This window comes from Bacillus rossius, chromosome 2 (assembly GCF_032445375.1).
Source record: "Bacillus rossius redtenbacheri isolate Brsri chromosome 2, Brsri_v3, whole genome shotgun sequence".
Lineage (NCBI taxonomy): Eukaryota > Metazoa > Arthropoda > Insecta > Phasmatodea > Bacillidae > Bacillus > Bacillus rossius.
The window spans coordinates 93,743,456-93,759,093 of record NC_086331.1 but is presented as its reverse complement, the minus strand read 5'-3'; the positions used below and the strand labels follow the sequence as shown (position 1 = coordinate 93,759,093).

The 15,638-nt window shown below is 31.6% G+C and overlaps 1 protein-coding gene across 1 annotated transcript in view; it reads right to left on the bottom strand.

Moving 5' to 3' along the window:
* LOC134529473 (twitchin) overlaps nt 1-15,638 on the bottom strand; it is a 547,023-nt gene that overhangs the window by 220,589 nt on the left and 310,796 nt on the right. The window contains exons 46-53 of the mRNA XM_063363606.1: nt 11,061-11,199; nt 10,400-10,614; nt 8,351-8,557; nt 6,536-6,676; nt 2,932-3,099; nt 2,708-2,832; nt 2,325-2,502; nt 302-452 (exon numbers count right to left, since the gene is read on the bottom strand). Of these exons, the coding sequence (XP_063219676.1) occupies nt 302-452; nt 2,325-2,502; nt 2,708-2,832; nt 2,932-3,099; nt 6,536-6,676; nt 8,351-8,557; nt 10,400-10,614; nt 11,061-11,199 (1,324 nt within the window). The remainder of the gene's footprint in view (nt 1-301; nt 453-2,324; nt 2,503-2,707; nt 2,833-2,931; nt 3,100-6,535; nt 6,677-8,350; nt 8,558-10,399; nt 10,615-11,060; nt 11,200-15,638) is intronic.

Here is a 15,638-nt window from a genome sequence, read left to right as displayed (position 1 = left end):
AAATCGTAATAAAAATTTTGCAAGCATAAAAATTGTCAACGTAGAGATTTCACCACATCACTCCACTCCAAATCACTTGGGTACTATCTTGGTGCTCATAAATTAATGTCATGTCAGACACTAGGATCGACACATGCAGAAAAATCATACTGTAAACTAAAATTAAATAACTGAATATGTATATATATTTATGTACATATATATATATATATATATATATATATATATATATATATATATATATATATATAAGACTGAAGAACCTAGACACCCTGAGTAAAAAATTTCAAGAAATGCATACCTTTCTTGAGCATCCTCTACGAGTTCGACACCATCCTTTTCCCATCGTGGAACTGGCTCTGGCTCACCACCGTACTTTATGTCGTACTTTATCACTTGACCTTTCTTTATCACCAAGTTAATTAGGTCATCACCAATAATGAATGGCTTAACTGAAAAGGAAACCCATTTTATTATCAGTTCCAGCTTTAGAATAATTAAAAGATGCACAATATAACATTTTATGAAGATGAAGATTGTAGCACAGCATAGTTCCTTCCCACCTACTAAAAGTAACATTTTAACTTAGAATGGGTTATGTTGCTGATGTTTTCTTAAGGTTTCATAATTTATAAATAATCAATTTTCACTTACGATGCATAAGCATTTAAGGTACTTTGTTTGTGCTTCAATATTAGTTAATATTAATTTTGGTTAGGTTTTACATAAAGTTGAAAGTATTTTAATTATTATTTTAATCTCTATTTGCTTAATCCGTTAAAATTAATATGTGTATTAGTTATTCTTTGTAAGTTTTAAACCATCTTTTGGTTTGTGATGTTTTAAATTTCTAGAAGCATAAATAAAGAAACACAAGGGACATGACTCTGTCAGGAGTAAGTTTTTTTCACGCCTCAAGAAAGTGGGTTGTTGGGAAAACTCAGCACATAGGCATATGACTGCACAGAAATGAACAAGGTTCCCTGGGTACTGTATCATCAGCCAATCAGAATGAACCATGCTATAGTGCGATGTGGTTTTTTATACTTACAGAGAAAAAATTTTAGCAATGCATTTTCCCTATATGGTTATATATCTGGTTCTGTATTGTGATTGGGCAATTGACCCACGGGGTTTCTCCCTTTGTTTTCACTTTTGTAAAGGAAGGCAACTTCGTTGTACAAGTAGTTGGCCCTAGATTGTTGCTGCGTGCAGTCGCATCACCGGCAACCCACAAAAGTATCATGCGAAATGAATGATGGAATAAATTAATGCCTGCTGCTCTGGTGTTTTCAGATTTATTTTAGAAATTTGACCCTAGGCATCGGCATCGACTCAGGGTGACCTGCAGTTGGAATCATAGTGGAATCATGACTTCCAAGTGAAGCATAATGCATCATATTCAAGCGTTTGAGACAAAACTAGAAGTATTACGGTGTAGAATGTCATGAAGGCCACACTAATGTTGGTCGCACTTTAGTTTTAAGCAAGTCAACTGTGCGCACAATTGTACTAAACAAGGACATTATGAAATGTTTATATAAGTCTGATGCTGTTGGTTGTACTAGAAGGAATATATTTGACATTAGATACCAGAACAAAGATGAACAGATGATTCACATGGAAAGGGTTGTTAAATAATGGTACGATAAAAAAAAATCACGGGTCTGACAGGATTGATGTCAACCAAGCAGTGACCCACGAATAAACAAATTAACTTTTGAAAAATTAAAATGTAAATATCCAGACAGTGATATCTGTTTCACTGCCAGGAAAAGGATGGTTTGGAAAGTTTGCGGAAAGATACACTACGTGAGTTGAAAGTCACAACCGGGTGAGCAAGTCAAACAATAGACGACAACTATCTCCCGTTACGCGGTGCCGTATTTGTCATACAAAGTATTTGAAGGTAGGCTTATAAAGATAAATGGTGTGACATAGTTATCGTGGAGTGTTATTCTACGCATTTATATTACGTAAAGAATATTTCCCTACACATTAGGGAAATTATTAAGTAAATTAGCCTTGCTATTTATGAAGACCAACGCTTCAGAATACTCAATGTCAGATAACAAGAACATTTTTAGGAACGCATTAGACATGCTAAGTGAGGGATTGGTGTCAAAGTTAAATAATTGCCAATACTAGATCACTTTTAGACAAACAAATTAATGAAATTAAAGGAACCTCATAGGTACTTGAAAGAACCCAATTAATTATATATTTATTTTGACCATAACTTAGATTATATCACACTTGAATAAAAAATACCTTATCCTCATCCATGTCTAAAAGTAAGTAGGTGATTATGCACATCGACTTACCGAAACGAGCCTTGGCAATAATCGGTTTAGTAGCATCACTTGGTTCCCCTGGACCTGCTTTATTGACTGCTCGTATTCGGAATTCGTACTGAGTTCCTTCCTTGAGCCCATCAACAGTGGCTGCAGTGATGTCACCCTCGAGCACTTTCCCTGTAGTCCAGTCCTTGCCAAACTTTTCCTGGAAAGCACAATTTTTCAAATTTATTTTACCTTGTGTTGCACTGGTGAACATTAAATGTATTTTTTATACAGTGTTTGACAATAAACAAAGAATACATGTTGTATAGCACAGCAATGAAACCTGGATTTTAAAAATTTATGCTCACCTACAACTAAAATAATATGATTAATATTTTTACTTTATTAATTAATTTCATACATACTTTGAATTCAATAACGTATCCAGTGATTGGAGCACCGCCATCATCGAGTGGTTTGGTCCACTTGAGATCTGCATGGTCCTTGTCCCAATCGACGACTTCAACGTTGTTTGGTTTACTGGGTTCATCTTCAGGCAAAAACAAAAGTTTCCATCAAAATTCAATAGCAGGAAAAAACAAAAAAAATATTCAGTACAAAAATCTGGCTAGGAACATTTGCCACCTACCCCATGGGTCCTTCGCAAGGACACTCTTTCCAAACAAAACCGGTTCTGAGCTGCCAAGTTTGTTTACAGCTCTGATACGGAACTTATATTCTTTTTTTGGTGTCAGATCTTCGCACTTGAACGTGCTTGGCTCATTTGGTGGAATTTGAGCTACGCTGTCCCAGCCACCTAAACAATCACAAAACTTTTGTGACCAAAAAACCATCAAAGAACAATTTATATTCTAAATTTTAAAATCATTCATGTGAAGAGCAGCAAATTGCATTAAATTATTAAGATTTTAATTTGCATTCTTGGTAACATTAATATGTGGAATAAAATATAATTGATTGCTTAAATTAAAGCATATTTCTACTAATATTAAAAAGAGTCCACCCAAAATGTGTAAATTTTTCAGGCTTCCAGACTTTAAATTACTGCCCAATAATTTTACTAATTCATACAAATGCATAACATTTTTTCTTACAATGGGTTGTGAAAGGTTCTCAGTTTTATTATTTTCAAATACAGTGCATATAACAAAATTAATCATCATATTTTTTAATTAAAGCAAATATATTTAAGTTAGCAAATAATAATTAACTCATAATGGCTGAATATCTTTGTTGATATTTTAGCTATCAGTATGCCTCAGATAATATGTTTCTTGGAAAACACTTGCATGCTAATAAATTTATATCATGTTTATTACAATAACTGTTAAAATTTGGTTTTATGATTACACATGATTTGTTAAAACTGTTCATAAATTAATAGAATTTGTGTACCACTTCTATTAGTGACCATAGCACATATTTTTGGGGAAGTAAATGAAAAAAAAAAAGAAATTCATGGAATGTTAGAGACTGTATAAATGTTTATTTTAAGGTTATTTGCAATTGAATATCAAGTATTCATTTCTTTGTATTTTGATCTTAGTGAACACAAGTATGAAAAGTTTGGAAGAATAATTTTGTAACTAACTTGGAAAGTATATTTGATGAAAAATGTTACAAAGAATAAGAATAAAAAATATGGCCTCTTTTTGCATTTTTATGTCAAAATGTGGGTAGTACTAATGTGGCATAGTGAAACTATGTAGGTAAGTTACACTAATATCACAAAGTAAGGTTTAATAGTCAGAGTGATGAAAAGAGTTGGCTTTGAAAATCGAGGACATGTTTCTTCCCAAATAAAAGAAAAGTTTAACTACTAGGAAATTAAGTGGCACATTGACAAAACTTTCTTTGCAATAGAACAAAATTTCACAAAAAAAATTTTCAGAAAGAAATATAAGACAAGTCTAACATTTAGTTTAATTGAAGACTCATTTAATTTTAATAGATTATTGACTACAAAAGAATAGCCAAAATAAAAATATTTAAAACAGTAATTAACATCTACAACCCTGAAATAACTACAAAATGTTTGCAAAAACCATAAAATAAACATTTACATGAACAATTAAGATTGAGTACAAGCAGCTTGAAAATACTGTTGGACCATACACAGATTAGTTCAAATTCTGAAGAAAATACAGTTTTTTAATGGTATAAGCTACAAATAAATAGCAATTATTCTGCATACTACATTGCTTTCTGAAGAAATAACTAACAGTAGCCCAAAAAATCTCGCAACATTAAAATAAGGCATCATAAAACTATAATTTATGAGTCAGGGTGGTTAAGAGGGTGTGGTGTGGAGCGCAAAACCCCGTGGCCCGAGCACAAGAGGGGCGCAGTTAGGTTTTTATATTTTATTAATGCTTTGGTTTACTCCGACAGAATGAAAATTACATGTCTATTGTTAATTTCATAGAAAACCTTACAAGCTATGCAATACCCAAAGGTAACGTTTATAGTTACTTATGTCCACAGAAGCATATACAAATTTCAGATTTTTAAGTGTGGGGTTAAAGAAGTTTACATTGAATAACAGAGAAGCGGCTAGAAAAAATGATCTCTACCCCAGGGCCTTATTTCTCTCGACAACCCTGTTTACGACAATACTTTGCAGGAAAATTTCTAACAACACTGACAACAAACAGCAGATTTTGATAAAGAAAGGAAAAAACATATTTAAACTTTTCCCATAAAGTAATTATTGAGTTCGTGATGCCCTTTCAAAATCTAATTTTAGAAATAAAAGAAACTACTTGCACGAAAGCAACACAATGGTGAACAATGTTTCTTTTAAGAAAGTTCTTACACAAGTAAAAACTATTTTGAAAATATCATTACCCTTCTCATTTAAAAAATTAGGGTAGCCACCCTTTTTTTGTATCTAATATTATAGTACTTAACTGTTTATGACATTACCAAAATAGGTCTTATTGTCAGATTTTTCTCAGGAAAGACATTTTTGCACAATAAGTACACACGTGTGAGATATTGAATTTTAAAAGCCTGTCAATTAAACACCACACACAATATGCTATTGTGGTGCACTAAGGGGAAGAAATGTAATGCAATGGCAAATTGACAAACATCATTGTACTTACGTTAAATGGTGCTTGGCAGAAATTTCAAAATACAACATCTGTGCATTACTCTCATTATTTACAAGCACAGTTTGAAGGTTTAACCACAAGAATTATTAACTGAGGCACATGCCAGGCATCACTTGCATACTGTTTTCAATGGTATGTATCATCTGGAAGAGATCCTAACAGTCAACTGGTAACACATAGTCACATATGCTTTGAATTTTATGTTGCCCTACATAAAACTGAAAGTTTGTTTTATCAAGTGATCATGCAGGCCATGATAAAGTGCCTACATGTGGTTGTGTGGTTGCATCATGTTGCTGTAGCCCCAATGCAATTATGAATATTGAGCCACATTTTCATATGATTTGGATTGTCTGATTAAGAAATACTTGTACATGTCTGGTCATTGTGGTAGGAAACATGGTGCAAGCAAACTACTATCAACAACATCACATATTCATATTAAATTTGACCATAGTTGACTAAAATTGATTATAACTTTGAGTTGTAAAAATATATGAAAAACGGATGATCACTTGCATTTTATTACTGGAGGGGACAATACTACTAACCCAGTTTCCAAATGTGTAAGATCTTGGTTATAAGAAACATTAATCACGAATATTTGTTTAGCTGTAAGTAGTTCCCAAACATATTGTTGAAAGGATTTCTAAGATTTCTAAGATTTTTAAAGTTGGAAATATGTTTTCATTTTATTTTATCTAAAGGAATTATCTGCCTGGCATTGTCTGTACTGTTCGGAAACTTCCTATATAAATTTATTTAATTTTGTAATAAAAGGAAAGATGTAATTTTAACACATTAAATATAATCATTTTAGAAGGGCATTGTTACTTAATAAAACACACATGTAACAATGCAATAATAATTTATAAAGAAACATTAACAATTCATTCTTGGTAATGAGTATTAGTGACAATACCCTGGAACTCAAAATAAACTAAGATACCAATAAAACTTTATTAGCAATAAAAAATTTCATAATCATATGTTGGTTACTTGCCCCCTCTATAGGAACACGAATGCAGTGTTGTAAAGCCAAATACTAAATTGATACGAAACAGGCTTAGACTATTTCCGATTATAGGTAATACTTATTTTGAAATGAAACTTAACCTTTGACACTCATATCCAACCGTTCAAGTACATAGTGTAAGATTGGTAGGCCACCGTCATCCTTGGATGGTTTCCAGTTCACCACACATGATGTCTGGAAAACATCTGTTACGTTGATTTCCTGGGGTTGCGAAGGAACATCTGAAAATAACAAGGATAAAATGACAGTTCATGGTATTGAAGATGCTAGAAAAGTCCTAATGTTTCCGAAGTCATCACAACATACACTACCTGTGGAACATTATTGTAAACCCTACCAAATACGTTATTCAAATTATTAATATGTAAATTTCTATAACCTATGATAATAGTTTCTTTTTATTTGAAAAGGCTGTGTCGGGACAAGGCCGCAGGTTTTTAACGTAAATACCTCATGCAAATGGAAAGTTCAAGAAAATACAGTATTTCCAAAAAAAAGTTTATAATTTCAGTATCAATGTTATTTCTGTAACAGTCTCAATACATACTAGGCCATGGCTAAATACTACCGGTAAAGCTTGCATTCATACTAGGCTCCACCTCATTACTATTGGTTGTGCCCACACTCGGCACTGGCAAGTAGAGCCTTTTTGGAATTGTCTCTAGCTGTTCTTTCTTCTAATATTTTTTTTTTGTATTTCTGATTGTATAAAATTTGACATATGCCTCAATGTTTTAATTTTTTTGCAGTATATTTTTTTGTTTCACAGTTATCATATTATACAATGTTTTCAAATTATTTAAAAATAATTTAAATAGTACACTATTTTCTGCATTAAATAATTTTTTTTGTCTAAAATGGGCTAATGTGTGTGTCCAATATCTGCTATCAAATTGGATGTCACCCGGAATTAAACGTCCAAGAAACTTGCCTATTAGTCCTATTGACCTGTAAATAAGCCAAAACTGTTTATTATGGTGCAAGCGTAAACCCTTACCCTACACCTACACACACACACGCATGCACAACTTAAATATACTACGTCTGGTTAATATTTTATTAGGTTTAAAAATTTATCCAAATTTCATTATAATCAACTTTATAAACTGGCATCGCGATTTATTAGACGTATTCATGTCAATAACTATAGATTACAAAGAAATACAAACCTTTCTTTACTATCTTAACTTATTAAAATGATCAACAAAGAGCTATCGTCAAATGACCAATTCAGTTTTAATTTTCATAACACTAAAATAAAACTATTTGTATTTTATTATTACACCACAATAGATATAAAAGAAATTATCATTTGTGCATGCAAGATTTAACTCTAATTCTAAAATAATAATAAAAATTAATTTCTCTGATTATTACTTGTATTAATAATATTTTCTACTTTCTAATAGTTTGGCACTGCCATCATGAATTGCATATATTCAATTTACTAAAAACTTAATTGTGGTATTTAATAAATGTAATTGTAAAATACAAAAGCAAAATTCTTAAAGTAATGTATTTAAAAATGACAACTGACTGAGGAAAATTTACATTGCAGCTCTTAACCATTAAGGTTTTAAAAGAATATATACATATTTTGTTTTGTTTTACGTTTATTTTTATTTGTACTGCTACAAATACGCTGTTTAATAAAAGTTATCAAGTTTGGTAACGTTTTGATTTATAAAATAACATGTCATTTTAATGGCTAAGTCAAAATTACAGTAATGATAATTTTTTTCTGCAAAACAAGTGCAACTTTTGTGCAATTGCATCAACGTTTACAACTAAGTTTCTACACTCTCAGAGCTCATGCTCATAATCAAGCAATCATGTGTCTGAGAGATACCATACATTTACATAAACATAAGGTAGTATGTAGTGTAGTGACTTACCTTGCATGTTGACTTGAATATTCTGAAGTGCTTCACCTTGACCATTTGAAATTTTCAGTTGATATGGACCTGACAAATTTCGTGCTGGTTTTTTAATTTTGTAAGTTATTTTGTCTTCTCCTACGATCACCTCAACATCTTTGAGAGGCAAAGCTTTTCCATCCTTGATAATCTTGGCATCGATGGGAGTTTGCCGTGTTCCGTCAACTAAAAACAGTCAAATCATCATTTTTCCCTTCAAATATAATTTTATGCAAACAAGAATGCTATAAATTCCAACAATTTTTCAAGGATTTTATTTACAAAAAATTTAACATTTATTTAGTTGTTTGCCTTACTTGAAAAAATCTAAACAAAAATTATTTATTTAATGATTCATTACTCAGGTTGTTCTTGGACATTTTTCAGAAACCTACACTAGCTAATATAAATGTAAGTATAATGAGTAAATTGAAAGTATATGGACATGAACATAACTGTAAATATTCCAAAATATTAACTTATAATGCAAATTGCTTGTGAATAATTAATTACTTCACTAAGCACAATTATTATTGTATAAGTTCAAGCAGTAGCCTCTATTAGCATACAATTACATTAAAAAATTTGTATTTTTTTTTCATATAAAAATAACATTTAGGCAGTATATGGTCATGTCAGTAAATTTGTGTGAGACATGACAAGGCGGTAAACCCCCCCCCCCCCCCCCCCTGTGGAATCATCCTGCTCGCCACACTCCGGTAGTTCAAACAAGGTTCTGCTGCAGTGATAGGAAATTATGACATTCTAAAAAAATTTCAAGGAATCTTAGCATGATCACATTGCAGTTCAGTGGGCTGTCGACAGAGATTGCACAATAATTTCTGGAACTTTTCAGGGAAGTAGTTGTCCCAGTTTTTGCCAGCTAACTCTATGAGTTATGTGATTGCGGCAAGCATCGACCGCGGTGTGGGTATCGCAATCTAGCGGAGAAATGTGGAGGTGGGTCATCTAGTCTAGGTAGTGGAGAGATGTGTTTGTGGATATCTCTTATGTACATAGAAACTTTCCGCACTCTGTAAGTAAAAACCAGCATAAAGGATTTAATTTTGCTTCAACTATAAGTCCCAAGGGAGTGGCGCATGAGACATAAGGGAGGCCCGATGGCATGAAAGCTGTATTGAAGGACAGTAAAATTGACATAGTGTCACTCGTGTCTTATAACTGAGATTATAGTCAGCAAAGAGTGTATCTTTTTACTTAATTTTCTTGTTTTTATTTAATATTGATTTTGAGTGCTAGCCAAACAGTCCAGTCAGGGGAATTAAAATGGCTCCACTAATCATAAACACAAACTACTGTCACATTACAGAACAAGTGACAAGCACTACATGTACTAACAAACACAAAAATTGTAAGTGTGTGTGTATATTCAAACACACACACACACATACACATAGCCAATAAGTAGATAGAAAAACCCAAAATTTTTATTAGTTATAAATAATTTTGTTTGTAAATATATGAAAACAATTGTATAAAATATTATCATTAAGTTTGTGTCAGATCCTTGACCAGGAAAATTTTATTATCACAATTAAAACAAATTAAGTAGGTAGTCGTTAAATTTTTTTTCCAACATATAATAAATAGTTGTCATTTAATATGTTCATTGAACATAGTAAATATAAATTTCTGAAGAAAAAAAAATAGATGGGGATTTAATTCTTGTTACAGTAAATAATTTAACACATAAACTTTTGCTAGGCCCATTACATTTGTAAATAAAAATGTTACAAATCTACTTTAGGTACAGTTATTTCATCTGTTAAATAGTTCAATTTATGAATTATTTTAAAAAGTTATTATCACCATAAGAAGCCAATTGCATTCCACAAATTATGACAGATAATTACAATGAAAAGAAATTTTTTTTTACTAAATATGATGAATATTACCTTTGGACAGCTCTATCTATAAAAATTTTAATTTAGAGTCAGTTTTTAAATTAATATGTTAACATATTTCTAGCATCAGTAAATTTTAGTAGTTAAAATTAATTTTGCTTACCAGTGTAAGGCACATCAAATATGATTGGTTTGTTGCATGGTCCCTCAACTTTATCAGGGAAATTGATGGATGGTTTACTTTCCCCTTTCTTAACTGTAATTTTTGCTGAACTTGAAAGTTTCCCAGATTCACAAACGATTTCACCATCATCAGTTTTTTCAGCATTTTTGAAAATCAACTGATGTTTTCCACCTCCAAGGTTCTTTATTTCAATCCTGGAAAAATTAAAAAATAAAATATATAGTAAACCGAAAGTAGTTATGTTCAGAGCATTTACATTGCTTTATTTTTATGACTGAGTCACTCTGACCAAATGTGAAATACTTAACTTTCTAAAACATTTCACTGTTGTATTGGGAAGTACCAGTAAGTAATGCATCACCACATTGCACTTGTTGATCAAGTACAGTAAAACCAAATGGCAATGCCTGTTAGCAATTTATTGTTGCATTTTAAAATTATTGTGAATGAGAAAAAACAATGTTGGTTAAGTAAATTTACAAAAATTTATTATATTTTCTTGTTCAAGCACACACTTGTAAAAATATATAATTATGCCAAAATGAAGGCCTTCACTGTTAGATGCTGTATGGCCTTAAACTCTTTTTTACATGGTTGCCAATTCATTATTTTATTGTCATAAAAATGAGTAGATTCCAACCTGTCAGATTCTTTAATGGGTTCCCCATTGAAGAACCATTCGGCTGGAGCAGTCTGATCTTGTAGTTCCACATCCAGCACAAGTTTCTCACGTTCTATCACCGTTGTATCTTTTAGTTTCTTATTGAAACGATTTGCATCTGTAAATAGAAAAAAATACATTCACCTTAACAACAAGCAACTATGTAGTAATTTTTGGCATCACAAATATTTTTTTTATTTAAAGCTGTTATTTTTCATAACCATGTCTACGTATATATGATCACTCTATATATGTTGTTTTTTTTTTTTCCATTCATGATGAAATTGGCGTAATATTTTTAAAAAAAATTATTTTTAAGAAATTAGAGAACTCTGATACATATTTTCACATTATTATTAGCTTTCAAAATCCCATTTTTTTTTTTTTAATTCTGGCTGTCTACCCCTCAAGTAAGTAAATGGATTATGGAATTGAAACTTTCCAGGTTGAAAGTAAATGCTGCTTGCTACTTTATAACATAATTTAAATTTTGGCTTTGAGAAAATTATGTAACATAATTATTATGTTTAACTTATTAAAATACTAAAGAATTAAGATACCCAAATTAAGTTGGATAAATTGATATTAGATAAATAATAGTTTTCATGAAGTAGTTAGTCGCACTGACGGTCATACCAGAAAGTTTAAGCTCTATAGTTCAGTGCGTTCTCCCCTTGGGTAGGCCAAAATGTTAAAACTGGGATTTTTACAGCTAATTATACAAAATGTATTTTCACAATTGATATTTTTCTGGTTTCATAAAAATAATGTCTCTTTAAAAGTGTTTAAGCAAGGTGATGTCTCATTTTAATATTAAATAATGAGGTGCTAGATATGTTTGTTTCTTAAATTCTCGTCAGGGGTGTGTATTTAATATAATTTTCATACCCAGCTTCTGTTGATAAAGGTCAATGATGTAAACAGGCTCTGACAATATTATGGTGCTTGTGCCTTATATGGCCCACTAGCCACCATTTTGTAAGTACCTAACACTCGAACCTGCATGGGTATATCAAGCACTAGTCTTGGGTGTGCACACACATCATTCATAGACGTGTTAGTCTCCTAAATTAAATTAAATTAAATTTCAAACTTTAAGTGCAATGTATTAGGCACAAGTACCTATTTATAAAACTGGCTTAGAGTGGAATCTATAATCAAGTAATCGGTGACTTATTTGCCAATCATGCTTCACTTTGGTTTTCTTACCCTTACTTATACCAGTGATAAATTCATAAAATTTTAAACACGTGTTACTTGATAAAGTAATTTCTGACATAGCAGTAGTTATCCATTCCATTTACTACTTGATGAATAAGTAATAATAAAAGTATAAATACTATAAATAATGATGTAATCCTGCTGCAAATTTAACATGTTTTCAGAATTTTTGATTACTACACTATTTGCTGTGAGATATTTAATAATTACTTAAGTCTAGTCTGTTACCAGTGCACATGGAACTGGCTTTCCTACTGCTCCTATCCTCATGAAGCCAAGCCAGTCGCGCTGCCATGATGGCTTGCAAACCCGAAACCATAATGTATCAACAAGCTATTATAATATATGTACGAAATTTTAACCAAATTATTCTCATTGCCTGTCCTTTATAGCACACATATGTCCCAATATTCAAGGCTATGTGACAGCCAACTTATCAATTGGGTGAAACAGTGAAATCAGTGGCGTGTCAAACCAGTAAGGAGAAGATGGGGTAGGTTTTAATCCTGAGAAAAATGTTAAATTTTTATATGTGTATATGTGTTATTATTTCAGTCATTATATATGTTAAATTAAGTATTTTCTAAGTTATAATTCCTTCGGCATGTTGAGAGCAAAACTTTTGTGTACAATGAAATGAGCACCATGCAACAGATATTTAACACAATGAAGTCCAATTTGTACACACATATTGTCCAGTTTTGTTCAAATGGCAGATATACAATGTGGCATGTTGCTTATTTTATAGTGAATGAAAAATAGTTCATGTAACAAACAAATTGACAAACATAGGCTAATATATATATTTTTTTAATTTTGCACTAATAGCTACAACTACCCGTATCTATTTTTAAAATACCGAAACCAGCAGACACGGTTTCTGGAATTTGGTTTCCTTCAGGTTTACTAATAATTTATTAGCAGAAAAAATTTGTTTTTTAACAAGCATAGCATTGAGGATATTCAGAACTATGTTGGTTCTCATTAATATGAAGAATGCTGCATTGTCTCTTTGTTTTGATGTTAACTTTATACTTTGGTGTGTTAATAATTCCAAATAAATATAACTACTAATAAGCATACATAAGTACATGCACCCCTATATTTTAAATATATTTTATTTCTGATGAAAAATATGCATGAATATTAATTGTATGAGGAAATAATAGTAACATAAAATTTTTAATTATACAATTGTTAACTTTTAAAAACTGATTACACCAATCCCTCACTTAGCACGACTAATTCGTTCCTAAAAATGTTCGTGTTAATCGAAATCGCGTATTCTGAAGCATTAGTCCCCATAAATATAAGGCTAAATTATTTAATGTGTTCCAAGATGTGTAGGGAAGTAATCTTTACATAATATAAATGCGTAGAATAATACTTGAAAATGCATATGTCATATCATTTATCTTTTTAAGCCTACCACCGAATACGTTAGATAAAGAAAACATGGCACAGTGTAACGGGAGATAAGTAGTAACATATTTACCGTCAGTCAGCAGGTTGGCTTGCCCGCCCAGGCGTGACCTTCAACACGTGCGTGCGTCTATCTGCCTGCTGTTGCAAGCAGCTGGATCCTTTGTTATTACGTTTAAAACTTAATAAAAGTAAAACACTTTTATGAAATTAAGAACCGGTTTTATATAACTTTAAAACACACAGCCATATGTAAACATTTAATTTGTTATGCACACCTCTTATAAAAGCGGCTATGTAAACAAATCAGTTAACAGATAAACAGATTTAGATTTACCATAGAGCATTATTCCAACTGCAGCTGCGCAATTCATCACGGCCTGGTCTGCGGCCGGGCATCAACGGTACGGCCTGGTCTGCAGCCGGGCATCAACGGTACGGCCTGGTCTGCGGCCGGACATCAACAGTACGGCCCGGTGTTTGTTTATCTGCGTGCGCATCTCTTTCCCCTCGCATTCCAAACCACTCTTCCCCCCTCGAATTCCATACCTGACGTCGCGTCGTTTCCGAGATTTTTTTTAGCCTGTGGCGATTTCGTGCTAACTGAAATTTACAGACGTGCTATTCGAGATTAGGGCAGTAAAATTTACATAGTGCTAACTGAATTCGCATTAATTGAAGACATGCTATGCGAGGGATTGGTGTATTGTTAATACTTTAGTTGAGTGAATACTATTGATAATTATAATAAGCATGTTTATGCATTATGAGAATTATTAGTTACTGATGTCAAAAAATACATCTTTACTTTCTATATGTGTCCAGATCCAATAACTAAAACTAGTTATCATGTTTATCATATAGTACACAGTTTAATTTTTTGTTTGAAAAATAAGTTATTATGGTTTAATAAAGTTAAAAAAAATTCAGTTACTATTACTGAATTCAATTATTCACTCATAATTCATGTTTTTCAATTATTAAAAAAAGGGGGTTGTCTGTAAAATTGGTTTACGGACGTTAATTTTACGTGATACCGTCATTAGGAAACATTGATGAAAAATTGCATTATTATTAATTTTCAAATATTATTGACAGTTTATGCAAATTTAATTTAAATAATTTGTTTAAAAATAATCACGAACAATTAGTTATAGAAATAAACTGAAATCAAATCATTGTCAGTAAATTTTTAATTTTTAATGATGAAATTGGACAAATAAATCAAATTTTTAAAATTGCTGCGTTTAAAAAGCTCGCCTTAACCTGTTTGATAGTATATAAGATTTTCTTGCACGGTTGTTAGCCAGTTCTTGCACGCTCAGCTCAGGCGGAACGTGACAATGAGCCATGTTTTTTTGTGCGTGCAGCCGGAGTTCATCAATTTATAAGACGTTATCATGTCAAAAAATAATGGATTATATGAATATCAATAAAAAATCTCTCAAAATTATACCAAGTAAGCCAAAAAAACATTTAAAAATAAATTAATGAAGGTTATATTCACTACCATCCCAGAACAAAAGGTAACATTTGTAATTTTTACTATTTTTTGTGCTATTGCCCAATTCCAACCAAATTCTATTACTTTTAAAAAATTGTTTCATATACTTATTTAAATCTTACACTGTAACTATAATATAGCAAGATTGATGTTTATGTTCACAACGACAGCAAATCTTGATTGAAAATCTCTATATCAATGAATAAGCCCTGCTTCAATGACTGGAGATTCTTGAGAACCAAGTAAGATATACATACCCTTTTCCCAACTGTGAGTTCTTGGGGAACAAGCATTATCTTGCGACTATAAATTCATAATAAGCAGTACCTACTTGGGTAAACATTACTTGATAAAGAAATAATTCAAGGTCAGAAAATAAATAATTCTATTTTCAGGCACCACGGATTTAA